Source organism: Synchiropus splendidus, chromosome 6 (assembly GCF_027744825.2).
Source record: "Synchiropus splendidus isolate RoL2022-P1 chromosome 6, RoL_Sspl_1.0, whole genome shotgun sequence".
In the NCBI taxonomy this organism is placed as follows: domain Eukaryota; kingdom Metazoa; phylum Chordata; class Actinopteri; order Syngnathiformes; family Callionymidae; genus Synchiropus; species Synchiropus splendidus.
Window position 1 is genome coordinate 21,750,643 of NC_071339.1, and position 22,699 is coordinate 21,773,341.

Below are 22,699 nucleotides of genomic sequence, written 5' to 3' on the forward strand. Positions count from 1 at the left end.
AACACTGCAATTCAAAATCCCAGACTTTCATAACTTGACCGAGCACCCTGATTTCTGATCCAAACTCTTTATGTGATCTGCAACGCCACTTTTTTTTTCTTCATTTTTTTTCGTCATTTTGTTCATGTTACTGTCCCGAGATAAGACAAAAATATAAATAAAATTAGGAGAAAAAAAACACAATTTCTTTCATTTTAAATAGATAACACTAACATAGAAAAAGATTTTTTTAAATACAATTAAGAGTTTGCTTATAATCTACCTCTGTTGTAGATTGTAAACATATTTTATTTTGCATCCACTTGGTCTCATAACTTCATTGATTCAAAGAGAACTAGAAGATCATTCGTCATTGCAGACTGTTTAGAAATAAGTGCTGCAAAAAGAAATGGTTTTGAGAGAAATACTACCAAGTGGTTTGTAGATTAGATTATTGTTTGGCTCTGTCTGTAAAAATGCGGGTTGTAATGAGTTTGCTCAGTGCATTTCTATACTTGATAGAACTGTAAGCACGAGGCATGAAAAGTTTCCTTTTCTTCACCACACTCTGCGAGGGTATGAAGAGATTATATTTAATGAACTGCACGCCAGAGGAAGTGTCTGAGAAAGGTGGTTTCCGAGGTAACACATCCAAGAGGACTGTGACTATATATTTACCCTCCTTGGAGATGGATATTTTCTCAATACTGAAGGGATTAATTGCACCGACGCTTTATCAGTTATTTCTCTTCAAGAACCAAAGTTCTACACCACAAAGAAGTTGGTTTCTAAATCGGACAAAAGTTGGACATTAATAATAAAACATGACGGCTCAGAGTACCAAATTATTGCTGAATTTGTATTTTTAAATGCTTGTAAACAGCATAGTCTGGAGAGAAATTCGAATATCTCTTACTCTGACTACATAGCCTGAATAATGCAGTTAACAGCTCTACTAAGCCTGCATGTAGCTGTTCAGCTCAACTATGAGCAGGCACAGCTCCTCACGCACATGCATCATCTTCTTTGGGCCATCTTTGGGCCTGGCATATGCACAACATTGATTTCAGTACATTTCAGTAGATTAGTGTTGAACCTCCGAACCTGGCTCAATTTTTAGGGAACACTTATGAATGAATGAATGTATTTTAATGGGGTTCAATAGACGGCTCTCATTGCAGGTAAACATAGCTGGATTTTTTTAAGGACACATTTCACCAATTGGTTTCCTTTTTTTCATTTATAATTTTATATAGTGCGAGAACTTGTAGCACATGAACAAGAGTTTCAAAAACTACTGCCAGACAGTCATTCCCTCAGTGATGTTGAGTGCTGTTGTGTCTCCACTATACTTGTGAGCTTTTTTTTGTCGTGTGTGTTATCAAGAGGCCCTTAAAGGATTCCCACTCCAGGGGCCATATTTAGAGTCTGACGGCTTCACGAGGTTAACATCAGTGTCTCTTCTCCTTTGTCTACTCATGTCATTCTCCTCTCTGGCTTCAGTGAATCCACTCTGAAGGTTTTTGAATCATTTCATTCCTCTCACAGAGCACTGCAATAAATCCGACCACGGAAATTATCTCTTTTTATTTATAATTGATGTGATTTTTGCCATTCTATCGAGTGCTCCGCCTCGTTCGACTAGATTTTGCATTCATCATCAAAAGTCACCAGCTGAATTATTTAATCTTCAGAAGAAAATCGGTGCACGTCAGAAGGGAAGACGGCGCCACAGAGTGTTATCTTCTGCCGTGAAAGTTTCATAGAGAGAAGTTACTCGGTTGATGTGTAGGTGCTTTTTGTTGCACATCTTCAAGTAGCTTTTGTGCCAGTCGGATGTGACAGGTGAAAGAAAAGACACGAACATCACATCATAATACGTTTCTTAACAGAAGCAGATTTAGTTGCATAGTTGCAATCTGGTACGTATTATTACATATTATTGTGCTGCTCGTGTTTTTGAGATCACATTGTCATCGCTGTTAGGCAACTGTTTGAAAACACTGGCAAATGTACATGAAAGCAGCCAAAAAAATGAAAGGGTGGGCTTGCTCTAATAGAAGGCTGATTACAAGAGAATAATATTTTCATTAATTCTGACTCTTGTCATTTATTTTGTCTTACAAATTAACCCGTCTTGTTAATTACTAAAGCTGCTCTGCAGAATCAGGCTTCGCCGTCGCATTCACCTTCATGTAATTTTAGTGGAGCTCAAACCCCCTGGAGGGATATTTTGACTTTTCTTTTCTTTTTCTTTTTCCAACTGGGTTTACAGTTTCGTGTTGGTGTAAACCACAGAGGTCACGCCAACATAGTGAAAGCTAATACCTGTATTTATCATTTTCATCAAGAACTTCTTTCTGCTTGTCATTGCTTAACTAACTTCAATATTTTAAGACCAAGTGCTGCCAGGGAACCACATTCTGCCCTTTGACTATATTTATGCAGCCCTAGAGAAAGACGTTTTTTTTTCCTAACTTCACTCAACTGAAAATGTATCTTATGGAAGCAGTTAGTTTAAGGTTTTAATTTTCTTTTCTTATTTTGACTTCCCACCTCTTTACATTCATTGAAAGACAGTATCTTGAAAAAGAAAGCCTTTTTTCATTTTCCTATGTCGTCCACAGTTCTTTTATGATTTATATTTGAATGCAATGCTTATAAAACTAGTAAAGCCTCTCAACAGTTCCAGTATTTTATGTGGCCTCTAAGTAAATGACCCTGTTTTAATAAGAATTATTCAAGTGACTTTTGAAATTCATTCCAAAACCATCCAATGAAGTAAAATAAAATGGAAAGCTTTTGTTGTTTTAAGCTATGATGAAAAACACATTCCTCATCCTTATTACATGTGTTGGAAATGCCTCTGCACAGGGGTCTTAGAAGTACTGAGGTGAGCATTATACACATCTACATTTGTCAAACATGCGTTGCAAGTGTCTGTTGATAATGGTTGCTGTCAAGCTAAGCAAGTATGAAACACAAATCTACAACATCTGGCACATACAGTGACTGGTAGCCACATTTTAATTTTTAGGAGCATCTGAGCACTTCCGAGGTCTGTATTTGTGTGCCTAGTCTTAAATATAACATTAACCATGTTGCAAGAAAAGTGAAGTAAATTTGTTTTTGGTTGCATTTTCCAGCATGACTTCAATTTATATTGCACCCAGTCTCACTAAAAGTAGTGATTATTTGTAATAAAGTTTATCCCTCTGCAAACCACAAAAGGATATATTTTTTTAAATCTTTGTGAAGCATTAAAAAAAGGAAACATGACATTTCATTTATTTCTGCTTTCCATAATAGCATCGGCACAACAATATAGGAGGCACATTTATAGCTGCGTAGCCGCTGCTTCAATCCCAGCTCAATAAGAAAAGTTTTTAAGAACATTAAATATTTACTGTGCACAGCTTACCGATGCTGTATACAATGCATTTTTAAAGCAACAGGAAAATATATCAAGAAAATCAAGTCTATCCAGCTGAAAAACAGTGCATCTTCACTCACGCTGGGCCAGCAAATTATTGAGCCCAGATAATTCCGCCAGTATTCACTGTCTAATCGATGATCCTCCACAGTGTGAACACAACAGCAAGTTTTTTGGTTGTTTTTGACTCTGTGTTCATCAAGACTTCTCATCTGAGATAGTGGGAGGTCAAGGAAGCATGCAGGGTGAATTTCTAAGCAGATACTGAAAGAGCATCTTTGCCTCCTGTACAGTGGCCACAGGTGAGGATGTAGATGCTTTTATAATGTAGTCTTTTGTTAAATAAACGAAAAGCTCATGCTCAGTTATAAATTAAAATCGCAGGAAGAATGACAGGGTTTTCATTCTGAATTAGGGACCAGTGCTGCATAATGTTGCATAATGTTGAGAGGTCTTATTATGAATTAATCCAAATGAATGTTTCAATATTTAATACCAGAAGGCTCAGTCTGTATAAGAGAGGACACAATGCTAAAATAGCAAACTTGATATCAATACCCTGAAGTCATTTGATTGGCATTGCCATTTTTGATAGACATTAAAACGTTTTTGCGAACATGAAAAACAGAACTATGAAGTTTTGTTTTTCAAAAAAAGAACAAAGCAATAAACTAAGACTAAGATCATGTTTGCACTGGCAAATACATGCTACAAAAATAACCCAAATATATTTTTGTATTTTCCAAGCTTCTGGAGACCAAGACTTTTTGGGGGTGGACTGGAGCTGCTTGGCTGAGGTTTGTATTCTCCCTGAGTGCTTTTCTAGTTTGTTTGTTTTTCTTGTAGTTTTATTTCTTTCCTACTTAAATTCTGTTGTCCACAAAGTTAAAAACGTGATTCGTTTGCATCATTTAGATCTTTTTCTTTACGTAATTAGACAATCAAAGTGAAAGTATTGAGGTCCGAGCCCTCATTGAATCACTTTATAATTTGAATTTACCCATTTATTTTCTCACGGTGCTGTGGATTGACTTAAGAAATGAAGTGTGCTGGAGTATATCTAAGCAACTACAGCAATTTGAAATAATTTATTTAGGAACCTACTACACAATGAAACATTATAATGATTGATTCAGATTGTTACTGATTCTTTCCCCTTTTAAATGATGGTTCAATATATTGTTGAAACAGCATGGCAATATATCTCAATGTATTGTATCACCACTCCTGTATTGGGATACAGATCTTAAGATACCAACCAATACACAGCCCTAACTTCTGGAGACACAACTTAAATATTCATAGTTGCATTATAAACTGGAGTAATATGAGAAATGAAAAACTGTTAGTGGTCACTGAGAACATCAGAGGATGTGACATTGTGAATAAATCTGTCACTGAAGGAGCTGCTCAGTGATGTTTTAGTCTCATAATGGCATTGAGACACTTCTCCAGCATGGATGAGAGCTTTGCTGACACCCTCCTGTCTCTACCGGGTTGCACAGACATCCTATTCTTAAACACTATATTCTCTCCCCTCAGCTCTTGTCGTGCATCTTCTTCCCAAAGATTTTTTTCGTCATTGTGGGGAGAAATAAAAACAGTAATTTTGATATCATATTGCACGTTTATGAATATACTGTAAAGATACATACGCTATACTCACGTGCCCACACACTCATACTAGGGGAAAATGATAGTGTCATGCCAGAACACTTACCTGTACTTGAGTGTTTACCTGCTTGTTGATGCATTAAATGGGTCTTCAGTAGATCATTTGAGCCATGTGGCTCATGTCTCTCTTCAGTTAATGAAGGTGTGTTGTTGTTTGCTCTTTCAGATGGCAACGGTTCTATTCCTGTTATTGCACACATTAAAGCAGCTTGATTTTTTTGTTTGTCTGCTTCTGTGAAACCTGATTAGATGATGCTGCGCTAGGTCAGCTTTTAGTGTTGTTTTATGCAAATATTTGTGCCGCAGCCACTCCATATTTATGATTGAATTTTGTACAATTAAGTGTGTTTAGATGGCATTTAAATGGAGTGCATTTGTGTGGATTAAAGGTGACATTCTGAACAAAAGATGAACAATAATGTGATATTGTCATTTCGAGAGCCCTGCACCATGTTTTGTTAATAAAATGTGGTCGAAGCCTAAACTTCTTTTTGTTTGTTCTCATCAGGTCCTCAAATCTCCTTTCTGAAACCTGAAATCGATTTAAGTTCCACCAGATAACATGGCACCTGCCGTCGGAGGTCCAGTCGGCTACACCCCACCTGAAGGAGGATGGGGGTGGATGGTGGTGATGGGAGCGTTCATCTCCATCGGCTTTTCCTACGCATTCCCTAAGTCTATCACAGTCTTCTTCAAAGAGATTGAGGTGATCTTCAATGTGACCAGCAGCCAAGTGTCCTGGATCTCCTCCATCATGCTCGCCGTCATGTACGGCGGAGGTGAGGAATCAGAGCTTATAACACTGATAAGATGCTTACATGTGGGATTGTTGGGCTCTAAGGCTCTTAAGATGAATGTTTGTTTGTTTGTCCTCAGAGAGTGGTGTTGCTTCTTCAGCTAACAATTTCCTCTGACAACAGAACAGCAGAATGTGACTGAAGCATTGTTTAGAGCAACATTATCTGTCTCCAGAGCGCATAAATGGGTTTCGGGCTCGTATACAACTGCCGGTTTTCCCTTGTGTTTCAAGAGCGAATACCACTGGGGCTTTGTTTGTGAATGGGAAGCAGCGATGTTGCACTATCTGGCCAAGCAGGTGATGATAAGACTATTTATGATATTCAACCAAGAGAGGAAATAGTTCAAAGGAGCTCGTCTGGTCCCTCAAGACTGTCTGCTCTGAAATCAAAACACTGCAGTTTCGCTTTACGCTAATGTGTCATAAACCCGTGAAGTGATGACACAAGCAACTTTGGCAACTACCCACAACTTTATAAAAATAGTTTTGCATCCTGGCAAGGCATTAGAAGTTAGATGCTGTTATTGCTATGTTTTTATGTAGCGGAATTTATTCTCACTTAATTTGAAATTAATTAATTATTATTACATTAATTACCCATCCATCATTCTCTTCAGACACAGATACTGTCAACCGTCCGTTTAAGTTTTTTTTGCTGCTTTCATTGTGTAAGGTTTATGACGTTCTGTGGTTCAAATGGACACAAACCAGAAGTACGTTTATATGGAATACAAATCATTGGCATGTCCATCTTGCTATCTTAAGTCAAAATGGTTGCAAAAAGCTACTCTTGAGTTGACTTAACAAACATTGGAGTTACAGTAATCCCTCCTTTATCAGGTAAAGAATTTGGTTATTGGCTTCAAACCTCTTCATAGTCATAACGTATTTATACAATTTGCTGTTAATTCAGTGAAACCGAACCCGGTATTAGTCCAAACTCAGTGCCCAGTGAGAGCAACCTCTTCCTCCTCACCAACTTCTGCCGCTAACGTTCGCCTGTTGTCCTATGTGTCATTTTTATTTACATCAATGTTTATATTTACCTGAGGGATAATGATGATCTAACAAGAGTCATAAATGTGAGGTCCCTATCATGTCTTGTCATGTGTTGTCCAGGGTGTCAACAAGTGTAACTTTCGCCTTATTGTAAGCTTTGAGGGTTATGGGATCTATGACGCCCTGCACTGTATAAGTACCTCCACCGCCTCACTGATGGGCATATAGTAACTACTTTAGTCGGGCATATATTTTCTTGAGTGATGAGGAAGTGTGTTTTTGACTGCGATGCAGAGAGGCAGGTGCAGTAGTACCCTGCTATGAATGCTTAGAGGATTCAGTTGGTTTTTCAAGTTGGAGCAAGGTTCCACCAGGCTCTCCCTAGGCAGCCAACATTTCACTGCAAACACATTCACAGTCATGACCCGCTAGGTTGCTGGTTTTGTGGAAAACCACTTATGTTCACTGAAGGAGATTCTCCAGAGACCTGTTCCGGATCAGAACTTTAAAGTCAGAATCCAAGAATCCATCTTCTTCTGGAGCTGGTACAATTACAGACTAGAACACCAATAAATACATTTTGAATGAATCAAATTGCGATCTTTGTTGTGAGTTAGTATGCAGCCACGTGGTTTCGGGTTCATAAGTGGATATTCAGCAATGGGTGCTGTCGTTCAATGTTTTCCAAAATGCAGGTGTAGCATTCCCATTGGATTCCAACATTACCCAAGCAGCAGCTGGTCGTTCACATTGACGTATGGACGGCAACGGCCACCTCCAGTAATTTATAGAGGCCAGAGGTAACTTGTAGTCTTCTCATGTCTGAATAATGCGATACATTATTTTGGATAATGCTGTACAAGCTTTCATTGAAAGAATAACTACCCACCCTGCTTTGATTGTCTCCTCTGAAGTCACAGAAGATAAATACCGAGCTGGCCAAGGCTCCTGCTGCAGTAAATGTAGACTGATGAAAGCATGAAATGCCTGTCAGGGCTGAGTATCGATTGTTAAACATTCCGAGCACATCAGCTGGAGTTCATTAAAAATCTACTGTTGTGTGCCGCTGTACTCCTCCAATTCTGGATCCATTACGCCCATAATATTCTACATTGCTTCGTCTTCAACCTTTTTATCCTGAGCAACTCTCCCTACGAGGCGGAAGGAAAGAACTCATTGTTGAAGCGGAGACCGGCTGCATTACAATTTAGAAACCTTTTGTCTTGTATCCTGCTGGCAAATGAGTCTGGACAACCCCTAAACAAAATCTGTCAGATTCTATTTAGGCGTGTTGGGTAATGCTGGGATTTGGCAGGGAGGAGGAAGTGTCTTCCACGTGCATCTTCATACGCATTTCGACTGCTTGCAATATGTGTGCCATGTAGGTTTGTAATGTGAGCTGAATTATAATATTAGAATTAATTCATTACTCAGAAATTGCTAAATTGACGGACACATTCTGGTTAGTCTTGTTAAACAATGTCTCTGTGGAGTGCTGCAGATCACATTTAAAGCAGAAAGAAAAGGTATGAATTGGCATGTTTAACACAGAGTTCATTAATCACCAAGCCCATTATGTAAACTTCATGCATCCCACTGATATTTGAGCTGCACTTACAAAGCTGGAAAGTCCAAAACCAAATTAGATCTCTGGCGATTTTAGCATGTCTGGTTGTTTGTGCCTGACAGATCACACTATTAATTGTTGGAGAACATATCTACTGCACTGCAGCACTGACAGAAATGATTGCAGGACTTTGGATTGGCACTAACATCACTGTAGCGCTAGCGTTCTCTAGTGGCCAAATGTGTGCATAGTCAGCGTCAGGGAGGCTGATATGTGGTTTTTTTCTCATCACTTTGCAGGTCCAATCAGCAGTATCCTGGTCAATAAATATGGCAGTCGCCCCGTGATGATGGCAGGAGGCTGTTTATCTGGATGTGGCCTCATTGCTGCTTCATTCTGCAACTCTGTCCAGGCTCTGTACTTCTGCATTGGCGTGGTTGGAGGTAAGTCTCCTTTTTGTCTCATGAAAATACAACCCCGGCCTGTTGCCATGCAGTGGTTTAAAGTTGTCTTGATAATAAGTTAAACAGGAACCATGTCTTCCAGGTGTTTTTGGATTTGTATTGCGGGATGTCAATTTCATTGAGAACATTCAAACTAGGGGTGTGATCGGTTTACAGAAGTACATTACATTCACTGGAACACTTTTTTGTAACATCAGGGTGGGCATGCTTCAGTGATGAGTGATTTTGTTTCTTGCTTCAGTCCTCCAAGTATTCTTTTAAATTTTCCATCAGTTAGTGCAATCGGATTTATTCTTACTGACCAATAAGTCATCACCTTGTTGAAGTACCACCCAAAACACATCACCTCTACTTTCACATCCTGATTTGATTTCAGGATTATAAACAGACCTTGATGATACTAATATTCCAAATCTCTTTCATTTTATTTTAGGTTTGGGATTGGCCTTTAACCTGAACCCTGCCCTCACCATGATTGGAAAGTATTTCTACCACAAGCGACCCATTGCCAATGGAATCGCCATGGCTGGCAGTCCTGTCTTTCTTTCCACTTTGGCCCCGCTGAACACATGGTTTTATGATAAGTTCGGCTGGAGGGGAAGCTTTCTCATTCTGGGCGGCTTGCTCTTGAACTGCTGCGTCGCTGGTTCCCTCATGAGGCCCATCGGCCCGAAACCCAAACCTGCGGAGAAGACCACAGAAAAGAGGACCGCGGCTCAGATCATTAACAGTTTCATCGACCTGTCTTTGTTCAAACATCGGGGCTTTCTGCTGTACATCTGTGGCAACATCGTCATGTTTTTCGGCCTCTTTGCGCCACTCGTCTTCCTGAGTAACTTCGCTAAAAGTAAAGACATCCCCAAAGAAAAAGCAGCTTTCTTGCTTTCCGTTCTTGCGTTTGTTGACATGGTGGCTCGCCCCTCCATGGGCATGGTTGCAAACACGAAATGGGTTCGACCCAGAATTCAGTACTTCTTCGCCGCATCTGTGCTCTACAATGGCGTGTGCCACGTTTTCGCTCCCCTGTCTGTTGACTACAAAGGCTTTGTCATCTATTCCATGTTCTTTGGCTTTGCTTTTGGTTGGCTAAGCTCTGTGCTGTTTGAGACACTGATGGACCTGGTGGGAGCCCAACGCTTCTCCAGTGCTGTCGGGCTGGTGACCATTGTAGAGTGTGGCCCTGTGTTGTTGGGACCACCTTTGCTAGGTAACTTCACTCTCCTAACTCCACTGTTAAATCATGTCAGTAAGATAAATTGAAACCCCTTTTATTTGTCTTCGCAGGAAGGTTCAAAGACATCTATCATGATTATAAGTACACATATCAAGGATGTGGGATTCTTCTCATCGTCTCCAGCTTCTTCCTTTTTGCTGGAATGGGACTCAATTATCGGCTGCTCAACAAAGAGAAAAAAGAAGAGGAGAGGAGAGCCAGGGTCGGGGCCAGAGATCAGAAGTTCAGTGCTGCAAAGGAGATATCTTCCAGCAGGAACACCGAGGATACTGTCTAACAAGTCTTCAGTCGACGTCCATGAAAACACATTCACTAGTTTTTTGACTTACCGCTCCAGTTAGTCTTGTCACAATGTTTATCGCAACAGAAGGATGCACCTATATTGTAACTTGCACTGATGTCTTATAAATCCAAGTACAATTCACAACTTAAGAGTTTAAAATGAACTGTTGTGCCTTCCTCCCAGGGAGAAAAAAAAGTTTGTTCCACAATCCAGATGCCTCATGTGCATTTGCTTGACTTTATAATGAACATCCAGTACTTAGATTTATGGAGTTACATTAGATGGTAATGTTTGTGATGACAACATTAACTTTAATGTTGTCTGATTTAATTGGGAGAATGCAATAATAGACCTCTTGTTGATGATGATCCCATAACATTACTATCTGAATGAGGGTTTGATTCCACGTACAAGCGCCATCTCAACTTCTGCTCATTTATTTTGCTCATCTGTTGTGTGGCTGACATGGTCATGAAAATCCTCATTTGTGTGTCAGTCTGATGGGAATATATGTTATTGGATGTACATTTAGGCAAATGCAACAATACTTAATAAAACGGTTGTGTCACATGAAAACTTTGTTTTGTCTTTCAATTTTCATTGATAAGATATCAACATTTAAAACTTTTTAAAATATTAAAAATTAAAATATGCAGCACTATCAAAACTGTAATTTATTTTCTTTATTTATTCATAAAACTACTCGGGGAAAATAAAATACAATTAACTGACTTTTGTTGAAAAAAAAAAAAGCGAAATGGATTACTGAATTGGCAAGTGTGAACAAACCAACACATTTAAACGTTCCTTTCACCGAGTTGTATGACGCCGTATCTTAGCTGAATTTCCACTGGTCAGACTATGATCGTCCTCGTAATTGTAATTGTAGACGACCACGGTCATTTCTACGTCATATTTTTTGCAGTAGAAGTGATTTCGACATACCTGGATATGTAAGTTTCTTCAGCGTTGGCTGCTGCTGCAATTACCTGGTCATTTCAGCCTGCTGCAGCTGGAAGAAGGTACGAGCACCAAGTATACAACCCTCTACCGGTGTTACGTCGTTAGTTCACCAGATATATTTATCAGAGATACATGTAGAATGAAATACAAGCCTGCCTTTTTTTTCCACGACTCAATAAATTATGCTTCAACTACTATTTGAGACTGCGCAACCGCTTAGCATTGTAGCTACGTGAGCTAAGAATGCTAACCAATTAATTATATTTAAAAAAGTATTTTTTTATTTTGTGTGAGCTTATTTTATATTATTTCACTAGTTCGACGTTGTTTCCGTATGACATCTGGTAAGTGAATGTAGTAACGGCTTTGCGATATTATTCTGCACTTTTAATCCTAACGTTGGCATTTGGCGTTGTAAATTGTTAGATGTTTAGCATTCGAAGAGAACCAAGAGCACTGTTTAAATTATTATTTTTTTAATGTCTGGCGAAGTCATTTTTCACTGGGCTCATACACTGGGATGAGCCTCACCGTTTTACTCTTCAAAATTCATCCAGAAAGTACATTTTTTCGACGGGGAATAATATTTTCTCTCAAACTACCGAGGTAAGTTCACTATCCGTCTGTGGGTTATTGAGGTTTTCTTGTTCAGTTAGTGTTTGTTCACTGTATAGTTGTGTTTTGCAAATGATTTAGTTCCACTCTTTTTTCCTTCCATTAACAGAATCAGGTTGGGAAGGTCCGACCACACCAGTTCCACCAACTGCTATGGAGTGTAACTATCAATGGACCACCAACGTGGCAATATCGAGCAGGCGTTTTTTCATGTCATTTTTGTTCTGTTGTTAATTGTGGATGCAGTGAGAGTTGTATAATAAAGGTTTTTACAATAATAAAGCACATTGTTTTCTTTTGACGAAGTCCACGTATACCCTATCAACAAGTACTTTTTTCTTGATTAAATGTTGTAGTAAGTAATGGTGTTTTGTGATTTCAGGATGAACTGTGACCGAAGCTTCAAATTTAAACTACTTGTGCCTGCCAAGGTAACTAGCGCCCCAGTATCTTCTGTAAGTCCTCAAAAGGTCGCGGAGATTTGCGGTGACATGAATATCTCCAAACCTCAGCAGGTAATGCATTTACTTCCAAGAAATAGCGTTTTGTTGCACTGGCTCTTGTGGAGAACTGGATGTCAATGTTTGATGGGAAATGCAGAAAAAAACAAGACAAGTGAACTCACATTTCCCTTCCACTTTCCTCGGTCTAGGGCTATAATAAAGGCTTTGAAACAAGTCAAAGTATGGAATTTCCAAGTGCTGTTGCGGCGGCCAAACCAAACAGAAAAGGTATGTCTAATTGAAGGACACCTTAATGCCAAAAACATTCAAAAAACGTTTTATATAAAGTCATTCTGATGTATTTTTTAAAGATTCCAACAAGATGAAAGTAGCACCATTGCTACAAGATGGGGTAGGGAATTTTTTTTGATTGCCTTTTTGAGCATTATGTAATATATTAAAAGCATGTCCTCTCTAATAGGACTGTAAACCAGGACAACTCTATTCTACACTTTTGGACGAGGTTGAGAAAATTAAATGCTGGAAACTGAATGTCGACTTTGAAGTGGTGCAGAAGGAAACTAAACTCAAAGAGAACAAAAGAATAATTGAAACTCAGCGCAAAGCCATTCAAGAGCTGCAGGTGTTTTTCTCCCCGGCCCTCTCATATGTGTGTTTGCTGTAGTCTGTTTATTGTAGCTTTTTGTTCACAGGGAAATACCAAGTGAGACATCTGTGTCTATTTACAGTGACTATGTCTGTGTGTTGTCTTCGCAGTTTGGAAATGAAAGCTTAAGCATTAAGCTTGAAGAGCAGATCAGTGAAAATGAGGATTTACGGAACAAGTGAGCTTTTGTGGGGGCATGCTTTACTCATTCTGTTTCAGTTCATTTCCATTGTTCCACATTCTATTTTTTTTCAGAAACAATGCAACTTATAACTTGTGTAATATACTGAAAGACACTTTTGAGCGCTCAGCCGAAAAAATGCATTTGTGTGAGTATGCTTAAAGCTACGCATATTAGAGAAATTAATATGATTGTTAAATGATTATTTTTTTGTCTTTTCTAGTTGAATCGGAGCGAGAGGAAACCCATCAGCTTTTCATGGAAAACAGTGACACTATTCAGGTGAACTTGTACCAGAGAAAACTTTTCATGTGGTTATGGTTTTCTTACAAATGTATTTTTTCTCTTTAGAAAATGATAGCCGGATTTAAAAGCCTCAGTCTTCAGGTAGAAGCAGATCAGCAAGAGATGATGAAAGGTACGTGATAGAGAATGAAAACAAATGATGAAAAGATCAAATGTGTCTGTTAATCATGATTGATTTTGATTTTTTAAAAAATAGTGAAGGAGAGTTTGCTTCAATTTGAAGACCTGAAAGAAAGGTATCATCAAGAGTACACCCTTAAAGAAGAGGAGGTGAGAGGAAATGCATTGCACCTAAAAAGCAAAACAATAACAAATGACAACCTGCTTGATTGTATCTACTTTCCCAGGTTGCAAAACTTCAAAATCTACTCCAGGAAAAGGATAATGTGCATCAGGACTCCTTGCTTGACCTACAAAAAACTCAAGATCTCTACAGGCAGCTTCAAGAGTCAACTAGTAATTTAATTGTTCCCCTTTCTTTTCACTTGCGATTAGTTAACTAAACAGATCCAAATCAATTTTCTAGATGAACACAATGAGCAGCTGAAGAGCTTGAAAACGGAGCAGGAATCTCTTTTGGGAAAACTCGCAGATGCACAGCATCGCTGTGCTGAAACCGAGGTCAGTGAGTTGGATAAGGTTTATCAATGTAAGCGCGACAATCCCACTGATCTGGTGTTTGCATCTCAACTTTCATTGAAATCAAATTAAGGAAAATCTACATGCCCAGAATGGTTAGAGGAACTGATGGATATAACATGGATGCTTAACCTAAATATTGGTAGCTATATTTTAGATTTGTCACGCGACATTTCCCTCTTGCTGTGTCGATTGTGCATAACGATGACGACTCATGAACCGACAGCAGATGGCGCTGTTTGGTTTAGTCTTCAACACGTGACTCAATAGAAGTGAATCAGTTGAAGCCAGCTGCTGAATACCAAAGAAACTTAGGGCATGGATACCACATTTCAAGCAAGATAACGTTTCTTCTTGAACATGAATGTGTTTTCTGTTTTATTCATTGTTTAACTGGCCAAGTTCTTCTTCCTTTCAAAGACAAATATGCAAGCTATGGCGACAAAGCTTGGAGAAACTATAGAGGAATATGAACAGATTATCCAGGAAAAGGACCTTGATCTGCAGAAAATGTCTCAAGCTAAAACTCAATTATCTGAGAGGCTGGAGGAGACTCAGAATGTGTTTCAGGAGCTTCAAAATTCACTTGATTTAGAAAAGCAGAGGTAGCACAATACATTTCATGATTCAAGCGACCTTAGCTCATGATAGTGGTTTGTTGTTTTAGGGCACAGCAAATCAAGGATCAACTTGTTGAAAATATTGAGAAACTTGAGCACAAAAATGCTCTTTTGGGTGAGTCTTTCTAAAACATTGTTATGTGCTTTTCATATAATAAAACTAATACAATATATATATTTTTTTCTGAACAGGACAGAGTTTGGAACAAATTAAAAAGCAGAATGAAAAGATCCAAAACCTTGATGGGGAGCTGGTATTTTATGTCATTATAGATTGGACTTTGTTTTATCATTTTGTCAAGCCTAAATAAACATTTTTGTCCAGGACAAAAAGTCCAATATTATGGAAATCCTGAAGGAGGAGAAGAATATTCTTGAGAGCAGAGTCAACGAGCTTAATGCTGAGCTTTCAATAAAAAGCAAAGAAGTACAACTGGCTATAGTAAGACAGAAGATTCTAAATGATAGCAGGATTCCATAAGATCTTCATAACATGAAGCCTTCCTTTAGAGTAAAGCCCAGACCAGCATTAAGGAAAATGAGGTGCTAAAAAACTCTCTGAAAGCTGCAGAGAAGGTGGAAGAAGATCTGACGCACAAATACCAGCTAGTTGAGGTACTGTATTTATGTGTATTAGTTTCAGTATAGATGCCACATTTTTTATTTATTAATTTATTTAGGTTTATAATTTTTTATTTGTAATTCATTTGTTTTAATTACTTCTATATTTTATGGCCTTTTATACAAGGAAGCAGGTAAAGTTTTTGGTCACATAAGATAACATATCAAAGCTTTTCCCCATTTAAACCCCTCATGAGGGTTTTTATTTGTATTTGTTTATCCCGACTTTTATTTTATTATCTATTGCAATTTGCATGATGATAATGGATTTAAGGAGCCAAAATAGAAGTGACATGCTATTTTTTGACTATTGATTTTAATCTGAGAGAAATTGACTTTGGTTGTGTCTCTAATACTTGAAGTTCAGTGCGACAGTAATTGGAAAATATAATGTGACTGCATGATGAGGTAAGGTTTTTGTGATATTGTGTTTTCTAAGCATTCCACTGTCTGAGATATAGTATCATATCTTGATAGCTTGAGGCACAGGAGCTGAAAGCACAATTGTGTGAAGACGTGAAGACCACTGAAGAATATACCCGTAAGATGGAGCAGCAGAGTGAAGCCCACAGACAACTGGAGTATGGAAGATCAAAATTCTCATCAAGTATTTACTCCAACCTGATGTTATGGTGACTGATGCTAATTACTTTTAGAGAAAACTATGAAGCTCTTTCATCTAACCTCAAAAAGTTAGAAATTGAGATGGAAATTGCTCAAGTGCAGCTTCACAGTGGTCATTGTACCTCAAATGCACTTGAAGAAAAACTCAAGGTATGGGAGGTGTACTTCATTTCCTTCTATTCCATGCTTTCAATACCAATGTCCTATAAGTAACGTTAACTTCTTAGGAGAGTGAGGACAATTCATTGAAACTAAAGGAAGAAATTCAAAGGCTGGATGATGAAAACAAATATTTGAGGTGAGTTCTTTTGAATGGGTTGAACTTTTAATTCTACTTGACTCTGATTGTTATTTAGGGAGGAAGTTAATGCCACCAAAGCAAAAACTCAGGACATTTTTGAAGATGTTGAAGTTTTCCAAAAGAAAGTTGAAGAAAGTGTAAGTTAGAATTGGATTTGTTTCTTTAAATGGATTCATCATGTAAATTCTTGTTCTTAATTTATAGTGTAATTTCTGGCACAAGGAAGTGGCGAAAAAAGAGAAGCAGATGAAATTCATGGGAACGAAGGTGACAAATCAGTAAAGAGTTGTTATAATCTACATTATGTTTGTTCTGAAAATCCTGTTTGATTAAGGTGGGCGTTCTTCAGAGAAAATGTGAGGATAAACTTCGATCCCTCAGTGAATTACAGAAAGAGGTTTGTCAAATCTTAAACATTAACATTGGACAAGTTTAATTCATTTGCACTTTGTTTTTAGAATAAAATGCTGAAGAAAGAAATTGAAGTAGTGAGAATGAAGTCAACTAATATGGAAAACCTGGTACTGGAACTTTGTAGTATGACTGAAATGCTTGAAAATGTGTTTTTCAGTGAATTACTTGTTTTGTGAATAGCTCAAAGGTGTACAGGAGGAGTCTGAAAAGCACATTGAGGAAAACAGGAAATTGCAGATGCATTTGGAATCCAAATCCACCTTTGTAGCTGAACTTGAGAGTGAGGTCTGTGATATGTTGTCAGATAGTGATGTTGAACGCCTACATTTTGATACGTAAATACATTTCTTTGATAGTTTAATTGATTAATGTTTAAAAATGTCATCTAGTTGCAAAGCTTCAGAGAAGCTGCTGCTGAGGCCATCAAAAACAAGGAGGATGTAGAATTAAAGTATCAACTGAAGACTGCAGATATGGTTGCTGTTATGGAGAAGCATAAGGAAAGCATTATATTATGTTACATATAGAGCAAAAAACAATCTGATTAGATCCACATGTATTTACAATATGTTTTTAAATTGTCAGAATCACTATGTGAAGCTGGTTGAAGAAAAAGATGCCAAGCTTGAAGAAATCAGGAAGAAAGAGGTCCAATTTGAATCCGAGAAGAAAACATTGGTTTGTTTCTTATTGTATTTGTGCACATACTTGCATATATTCATGAACATATACAGTCAAGTAAACATCGAAGTGAACTTCACAAAATTCTGTTGGAAACAGATATCGGATATTAAAATGCAAAAAGCAGAAATTGATCAGCTGAAAAAGAACCGGGTGACACAAATGAAAGAGAGGGTATGAGATTTAAACTATGTTTAATTGTAAGTTATTAGTAGTCATATTTAAAATGTTGAAGACATCTCTTATGCTTTAAGGAAAACCTTTTGAAGGAAATAAGTGACATGAAGAACAAAGTTTCATCAGACAAAGCCTTTCAGTTTGAGGTATAAAATGCTTTTTCACTGACTTCTCATGAGTTTTTGGGCACATGTGCTTTGTCAAGGACTGCTTTTTAAAATCGCAGGCATTTGACTTCAACCAACAACAAGGAAGGTGTTTAGAAAGTCAGACATCTTCAAAGGAACTTAGTACTGACATGCATAAGAGCATTAAAACTCCCTCCTTCAGCAGAGCTGATTGGAAAACAGCACCTCTGAAGACGACTGTGAGTGGAAGTTTATTTTTATACCCTTAATCGTTTTATATTTCCTGGTTTCTGTACTGAAAAGTAATTTGGTTTTTAAAAGAAGACAGACGATTTGCTATTTATATCACTCTGAACTTGCATTAATTTAAGTAAGATCCTCCACAGTGGGAATCAAAGGCACTGCTCTTAGTTAAATTCACATACCTTTCAGACAGGACTTCTTCAGTTGCTATGGGGAACTTCTCTTCATCCACTCCTACGTTTACCTGTGGGGTTCCACAAGGCTCCGTTTTAGGGCCCATTCTGCTTTTCTATCTACATGCTAGCTCTGGGCCAACTCATCAAGCATCACGGCATGTATTTACTCTGCTGTGTCCACGATGTTGACTGCCAATTAAGGGTTATCAAATTGTTGCTGCTGTTTTAGGATGTCTTTGTAATATCAGCAACTGGGTTTAGTAAGGGAAAGGAATATCGTCCGGTGACCACCGCTTCGTCCTGTTCGGGGTTGCCGGGAGCCTATCCCAGCAGTCATTGGGCGGGAGGCAGGTCGCCAGTCCATTGCAGGGCACACACCATTCATACACATGCACACCCAGGGGCAGTCTAGAGTGTCCAATTTAACTATGAGCATTCTCTAGCAATTATATCTATTTGTCTATTTATCTATACCATTTGATTCTTCTTCATTTGTCCCTCACATTTTAAAGAAATGTCCAGTTCAAAGTTTTGATGTGTAATGAAAACCTACTACTCACTTGCCGACTTGTTCATGAGTTCAGATTCTTTCGCCGGGACTACGATTAGCCTCTCCTCACTAGCATCAACAAGAAATATCTGTCACGTCTGGTTCAGAACTCAGCATCAAGGATTTTATTGATATATTGGTACAGTGTAGAAATGTTGACTTCCAACCAAGCATCCTGGACCCTCAAAACCCAGGATGGGTCCCTACTGCTTTCCCCAAAGTAGAGACTTAAATCTGAGTTGTGACAGAAACATCTCCATCATGTCATTTAGGGTCTGAAACAGCCAGTCAGAGGCCAGTATGTATGTTTTATCGCACGGTTTGCCTACTTATTCCTGCTTTCTCTGTGATGTATTGAATCCTGCCTATCTAACTGTATGTGATGCCCTTTGTAAATAGCATTCTGAAAGAATGATTAATATTATTATAAAATACTTTTAGAAATCTTAAAATTACCATTCATTAACACACCCACAAAAGCGTGTTTTATATTTCTGGGTATCCAATTTTAAATGGGACTAATTGCATCTTTTGTGTCACTAATCCTTTGCATCATAGGAATCAGACACTGAATCTTTTAGAAGTTCTCTTCGAACCACTCCGAAATATAAGGTAGATGTCAATAGACCCTTTTCAATTTAATTTGGATTCAATTTACCGTATGTATCAGTCCTGCTGAAATCAATGTTACATTTAAGGAGTTACACAAAGAAACTGCTGCTACTATTGTATCTGTGGTCTGTTGCAGACTTATAGAGTGAGAAGCCCTCCATCTACTGACAAGGTGACTGGACGGACCAAAAGTATCCTTAACTTGGAGCCCACGTCTGACAGCTCTGACAAAACTGATCTTTTAGTGAGTAATTTTGCTGTGTGAAATATCTCAGAGCTTTGAAGATTTATTGTGTTACCTTTTTTATTCCACAGTTCATTCCAAATCCACCCAAGCCAAGGGCTCCCCTCCCGAGCGTGATAAAAACGGTACATTCAAAACCTGCATTGGAATTGTACAGATGTTTTTGCCAACTCGATATCATGACTTCATTTTAGTACAAATATGACAATAGGGACAGGATTAAAGAGGACCACTTATGTTTTATTTTCATGTGACTACACAAACAGAATGACATTAACGTTTTTTTTTTCCCTAGCCTCAAAGCTCTGGCTCTCTTAAGTCTCCTGGAAACACCCTAAAGTTAGCTGCCATGAAGAGGATGAGAGAGGCTGGTTGGACCGCTGTAGCCACTAGTCGTGGCAAGAAAAGGTGGAAGAAGGATGACATATTTGGCTAAATACTAGCTGTTTCAGGTCGGATTGCTCACATTGTAGAACAGATCAAATCTTGCAACATATTCATTGCCATGGCAAGAGGCCAGTTAACTGTTTGTGGTTATGCATAAAATATGAAGGTGTTACATTCAAAATTTAAAGTGACTGAATTCTGTGTGAGAAAATGCAGCTCTGTCTTGACAACTTCAATCTGTAATGTAATTGTTGAGCGTTGTAAGTCGTTGGAAGTAGTTCTTCTCAATCTCTAGTTGTTGGGTTTGTTCTGTTCAATCGAGGAGCTCAAGGTGGAATGACGATCGATTCGTGGGGAATGTTGGCACGTCATCATTTATCGGGTTGTCATCGTAAAGTCCACCAGATATTACAAGCGTGTCCTCATCAGTTAGATAGGCATCTGTTCAAATAAACAAGCATTCAGGCTTGGAAAACAAAACTAGTTTGCAGAATTGCAACGATTGATAATAAAATATAAAGATTTACTCACCAATGTTGTCTGTGTTGTTGAGAGGCTGATGTAAGTATTGGATTCTGTATTTGCATCTGTGAATCAGGATGATGACCAGCCCCAGAGTAAATGCTCCGACTACAGCACCGAAGAATATAGTCATATTTTTTTCCGAACTACTTAGTCCCAAACCTGTTGGTGAAGAAATGTGTACAATAGCAAAATGATGCATGGGTTCTTTCAGAACTGATGTAACTGCTACTCATCTTTAGTAGTTTCAGCCTTGGAGTTGGACACGGTGAGGGCAGTGGTGATTGAATTGGTAGCTGAACTAACATGTGAAGTAGTTAAATTCCGTGTATCTGTCCCGTTCCCAGCTGATGTCAGCGTCAATGTGGTCTTTGTTGACGTCGTCACAGAAGTTGTTTCTTTAGTTGAAATGTCACTTGTCACCCTTGCTGTCTTGGTGAATGTATCAGGTTCTGGGGAGGTACTGGCGAATGGAGAAGTGGTCTCAATCTTGTTAAGAACAGTTGTTGGTTTAAATGATGTATCTGTTGGTTCTGAATTTACTCTGGACCCTGCAGTTTTGCTTTCGAAGCTGACGTTTCCTGTCTGTGCTAGAGTGTAGTTAAAAACCAGCAGGCAATAAACCACAATCTTTACAGCCATGATGTCCTTTGCTAGGGAAAAGGAGTAGAATATTAAAACATGGCACGTCAAAACGTCATTGAAGTACATCCACTTGTAAAATAAACATATACATGGATGCTACATTACTTATTTGTGAAAATGAGAGGACTTTTACATGCAACAAGTCAGGGTGTGTGGTTAAAGTTTCAAAGATTCAGCTATTTTAAGCGTACATACCTGAGGAATCAAAATGTGCCGCTGTTTAATGAATTTGATGTACCGTAAGCCTTGGTGCCAAGGTGCTGTGACGCTTAAAAACCAGGAACTGTGAGAGGATTAACTTGCTGCCATGGTGGATCGTAAAAGTGGGCTGGGCAGTGCTCCGTAAACTTCCACCATAGTTTATCGCCAGGCAACAGAAGACAAATAACACTCAGATGAAAGGTCAACCTCTTTTTCTTATTCATCCAATATAAAGCCAGGGAGGTATAGAACATCTGCTTTGTGCTGCTTTGTGATTTTATTTAAATCAAAACATGATCTTGTTGCCATTTTGGGATCTTGTTCGATTGGACTTGTTATCTTACAGGTTATTAAGGATCATGTCTGCCTCTTCTTTTTATATTGTGAATGTTACTCCTATAAGTCACTGTCATTCTTTTTTAACTGACACTATGGGGGTATATTACTAGTAACAAGCAAATAAAACTGTAATTAGTTAGAGTGTGCACCAGTATTGCTTCTAACCTGCACACCAGCATAATCACACAACAGAGAAATACATGTAGCTCTCAAAACATAATCCACCCTGTACTGTAGATGAAATGAACATGAAACCATTTATTCTGTGCTATTTTGCAGTGCAACTGGGTGACAGGTGACAACTAGCGGTAAACTAAATCAGGACCATTTCTGTGGTCATGACAGTTCACATGTTTACCATGTCAGTGAAGGCTTGGGAGACAAGGCTGGGTGGAGCGAAGGGGGAGAATCTTACTCTGAAACTGAGGGGAAGAAGCTAGGTTAATCCAAACAAGCCTTCCCTTTGACCGAACCTGTCAATTCTCACTCCAATGATGTTTTTGTGGCACATAATTATACAAGAGTTCATATTATGTCGAGTCATGAGGCTGCATTAAAATGAGAACATGATGCTCATTATCTGGAGTATGATACCCATATTTCTCAACTCATAAATCTGGTCTCCGTCTGTGAGTAGTTGTTTATGAATGGCATTTTCAAAGTTAAAGTCAGAACAATTGAAGAGTGGATGTTTAAGTCATAAATGAAGATCATTCTTAAAATAATCAGTAACAAATATAAATCACAACGATTAATAACACACAATTTTTCGTTCAAATTCTGCTTTGACAAAACAATACAGTTCAGACCCATTCAGGTGAAATTTAACACGAAGACAATAGGTGTCTCAATTCATTCAGACACACAACAAACCACCCATGAAATGCAGTACAAATTGCTTGTGTGTGAAGGAAGATTTGTGATGAACCGTTTAGCAATGAGGCATTTCATCGTTGCTGCAAAGTAAG

At 38.4% G+C, this 22,699-nt stretch overlaps 2 protein-coding genes across 15 annotated transcripts; both read left to right on the forward strand.

The window, feature by feature from the left end:
- The first annotated feature begins 5,648 nt into the window (after nucleotides 1-5,648).
- On the forward strand, nucleotides 5,649-10,426 carry slc16a1a (solute carrier family 16 member 1a). Its single transcript, XM_053867707.1, has 4 exons — nucleotides 5,649-5,865; nucleotides 8,751-8,894; nucleotides 9,349-10,122; nucleotides 10,200-10,426. The coding sequence occupies exons 1-4, from the start codon at nucleotides 5,649-5,651 to the stop codon at nucleotides 10,424-10,426; spliced, it is 1,362 nt and encodes a 453-aa protein (XP_053723682.1).
- A 789-nt stretch (nucleotides 10,427-11,215) lies between these two features.
- Nucleotides 11,216-22,149, forward strand: sycp1 (synaptonemal complex protein 1). Of its 14 annotated transcripts, XM_053867691.1 has the most exons (34): nucleotides 11,216-11,454; nucleotides 12,393-12,525; nucleotides 12,663-12,741; nucleotides 12,825-12,865; nucleotides 12,935-13,096; nucleotides 13,231-13,298; nucleotides 13,376-13,449; nucleotides 13,525-13,583; nucleotides 13,653-13,719; nucleotides 13,804-13,877; nucleotides 13,955-14,063; nucleotides 14,134-14,228; nucleotides 14,667-14,851; nucleotides 14,914-14,981; nucleotides 15,059-15,120; nucleotides 15,192-15,308; nucleotides 15,377-15,481; nucleotides 15,965-16,068; nucleotides 16,144-16,261; nucleotides 16,339-16,409; nucleotides 16,468-16,549; nucleotides 16,617-16,679; nucleotides 16,747-16,809; nucleotides 16,871-16,933; nucleotides 17,007-17,111; nucleotides 17,216-17,324; nucleotides 17,410-17,504; nucleotides 17,607-17,681; nucleotides 17,762-17,830; nucleotides 17,911-18,051; nucleotides 19,340-19,393; nucleotides 19,530-19,637; nucleotides 19,709-19,762; nucleotides 19,933-22,143. In XM_053867691.1, the coding sequence occupies exons 2-34, from the start codon at nucleotides 12,394-12,396 to the stop codon at nucleotides 20,071-20,073; spliced, it is 3,012 nt and encodes a 1,003-aa protein (XP_053723666.1). In that variant the 5' UTR covers nucleotides 11,216-11,454; nucleotide 12,393; the 3' UTR covers nucleotides 20,074-22,143. The 14 variants fall into 14 exon arrangements, with proteins under 14 accessions (XP_053723666.1, XP_053723668.1, XP_053723667.1 ...); XM_053867693.1 differs by lacking the exon at nucleotides 17,216-17,324 and having other exon boundaries at nucleotides 17,412-17,504; nucleotides 19,933-22,145; XM_053867692.1 differs by lacking the exon at nucleotides 19,340-19,393.
- Nucleotides 22,150-22,699: the final 550 nt, after the last annotated feature.

Excerpts from the sequence above, each read along its gene's own strand:
- sycp1 (XM_053867691.1), top strand. The coding sequence starts at position 12,394 with ATGAACTGTGACCGAAGCTTCAAATTTAAACTACTTGTGCCTGCCAAG. Across the intron at positions 14,229-14,666 it reads ATCGCTGTGCTGAAACCGAG|ACAAATATGCAAGCTATGGC; the intron begins GTCAGTGAGTTG and ends TTCCTTTCAAAG. Across the intron at positions 17,831-17,910 it reads ACAAAGCCTTTCAGTTTGAG|GCATTTGACTTCAACCAACA; the intron begins GTATAAAATGCT and ends TTAAAATCGCAG.
- slc16a1a (XM_053867707.1), top strand. The coding sequence starts at position 5,649 with ATGGCACCTGCCGTCGGAGGTCCAGTCGGCTACACCCCACCTGAAGGA. Across the intron at positions 5,866-8,750 it reads CGCCGTCATGTACGGCGGAG|GTCCAATCAGCAGTATCCTG; the intron begins GTGAGGAATCAG and ends ATCACTTTGCAG. Across the intron at positions 8,895-9,348 it reads CTGCATTGGCGTGGTTGGAG|GTTTGGGATTGGCCTTTAAC; the intron begins GTAAGTCTCCTT and ends ATTTTATTTTAG.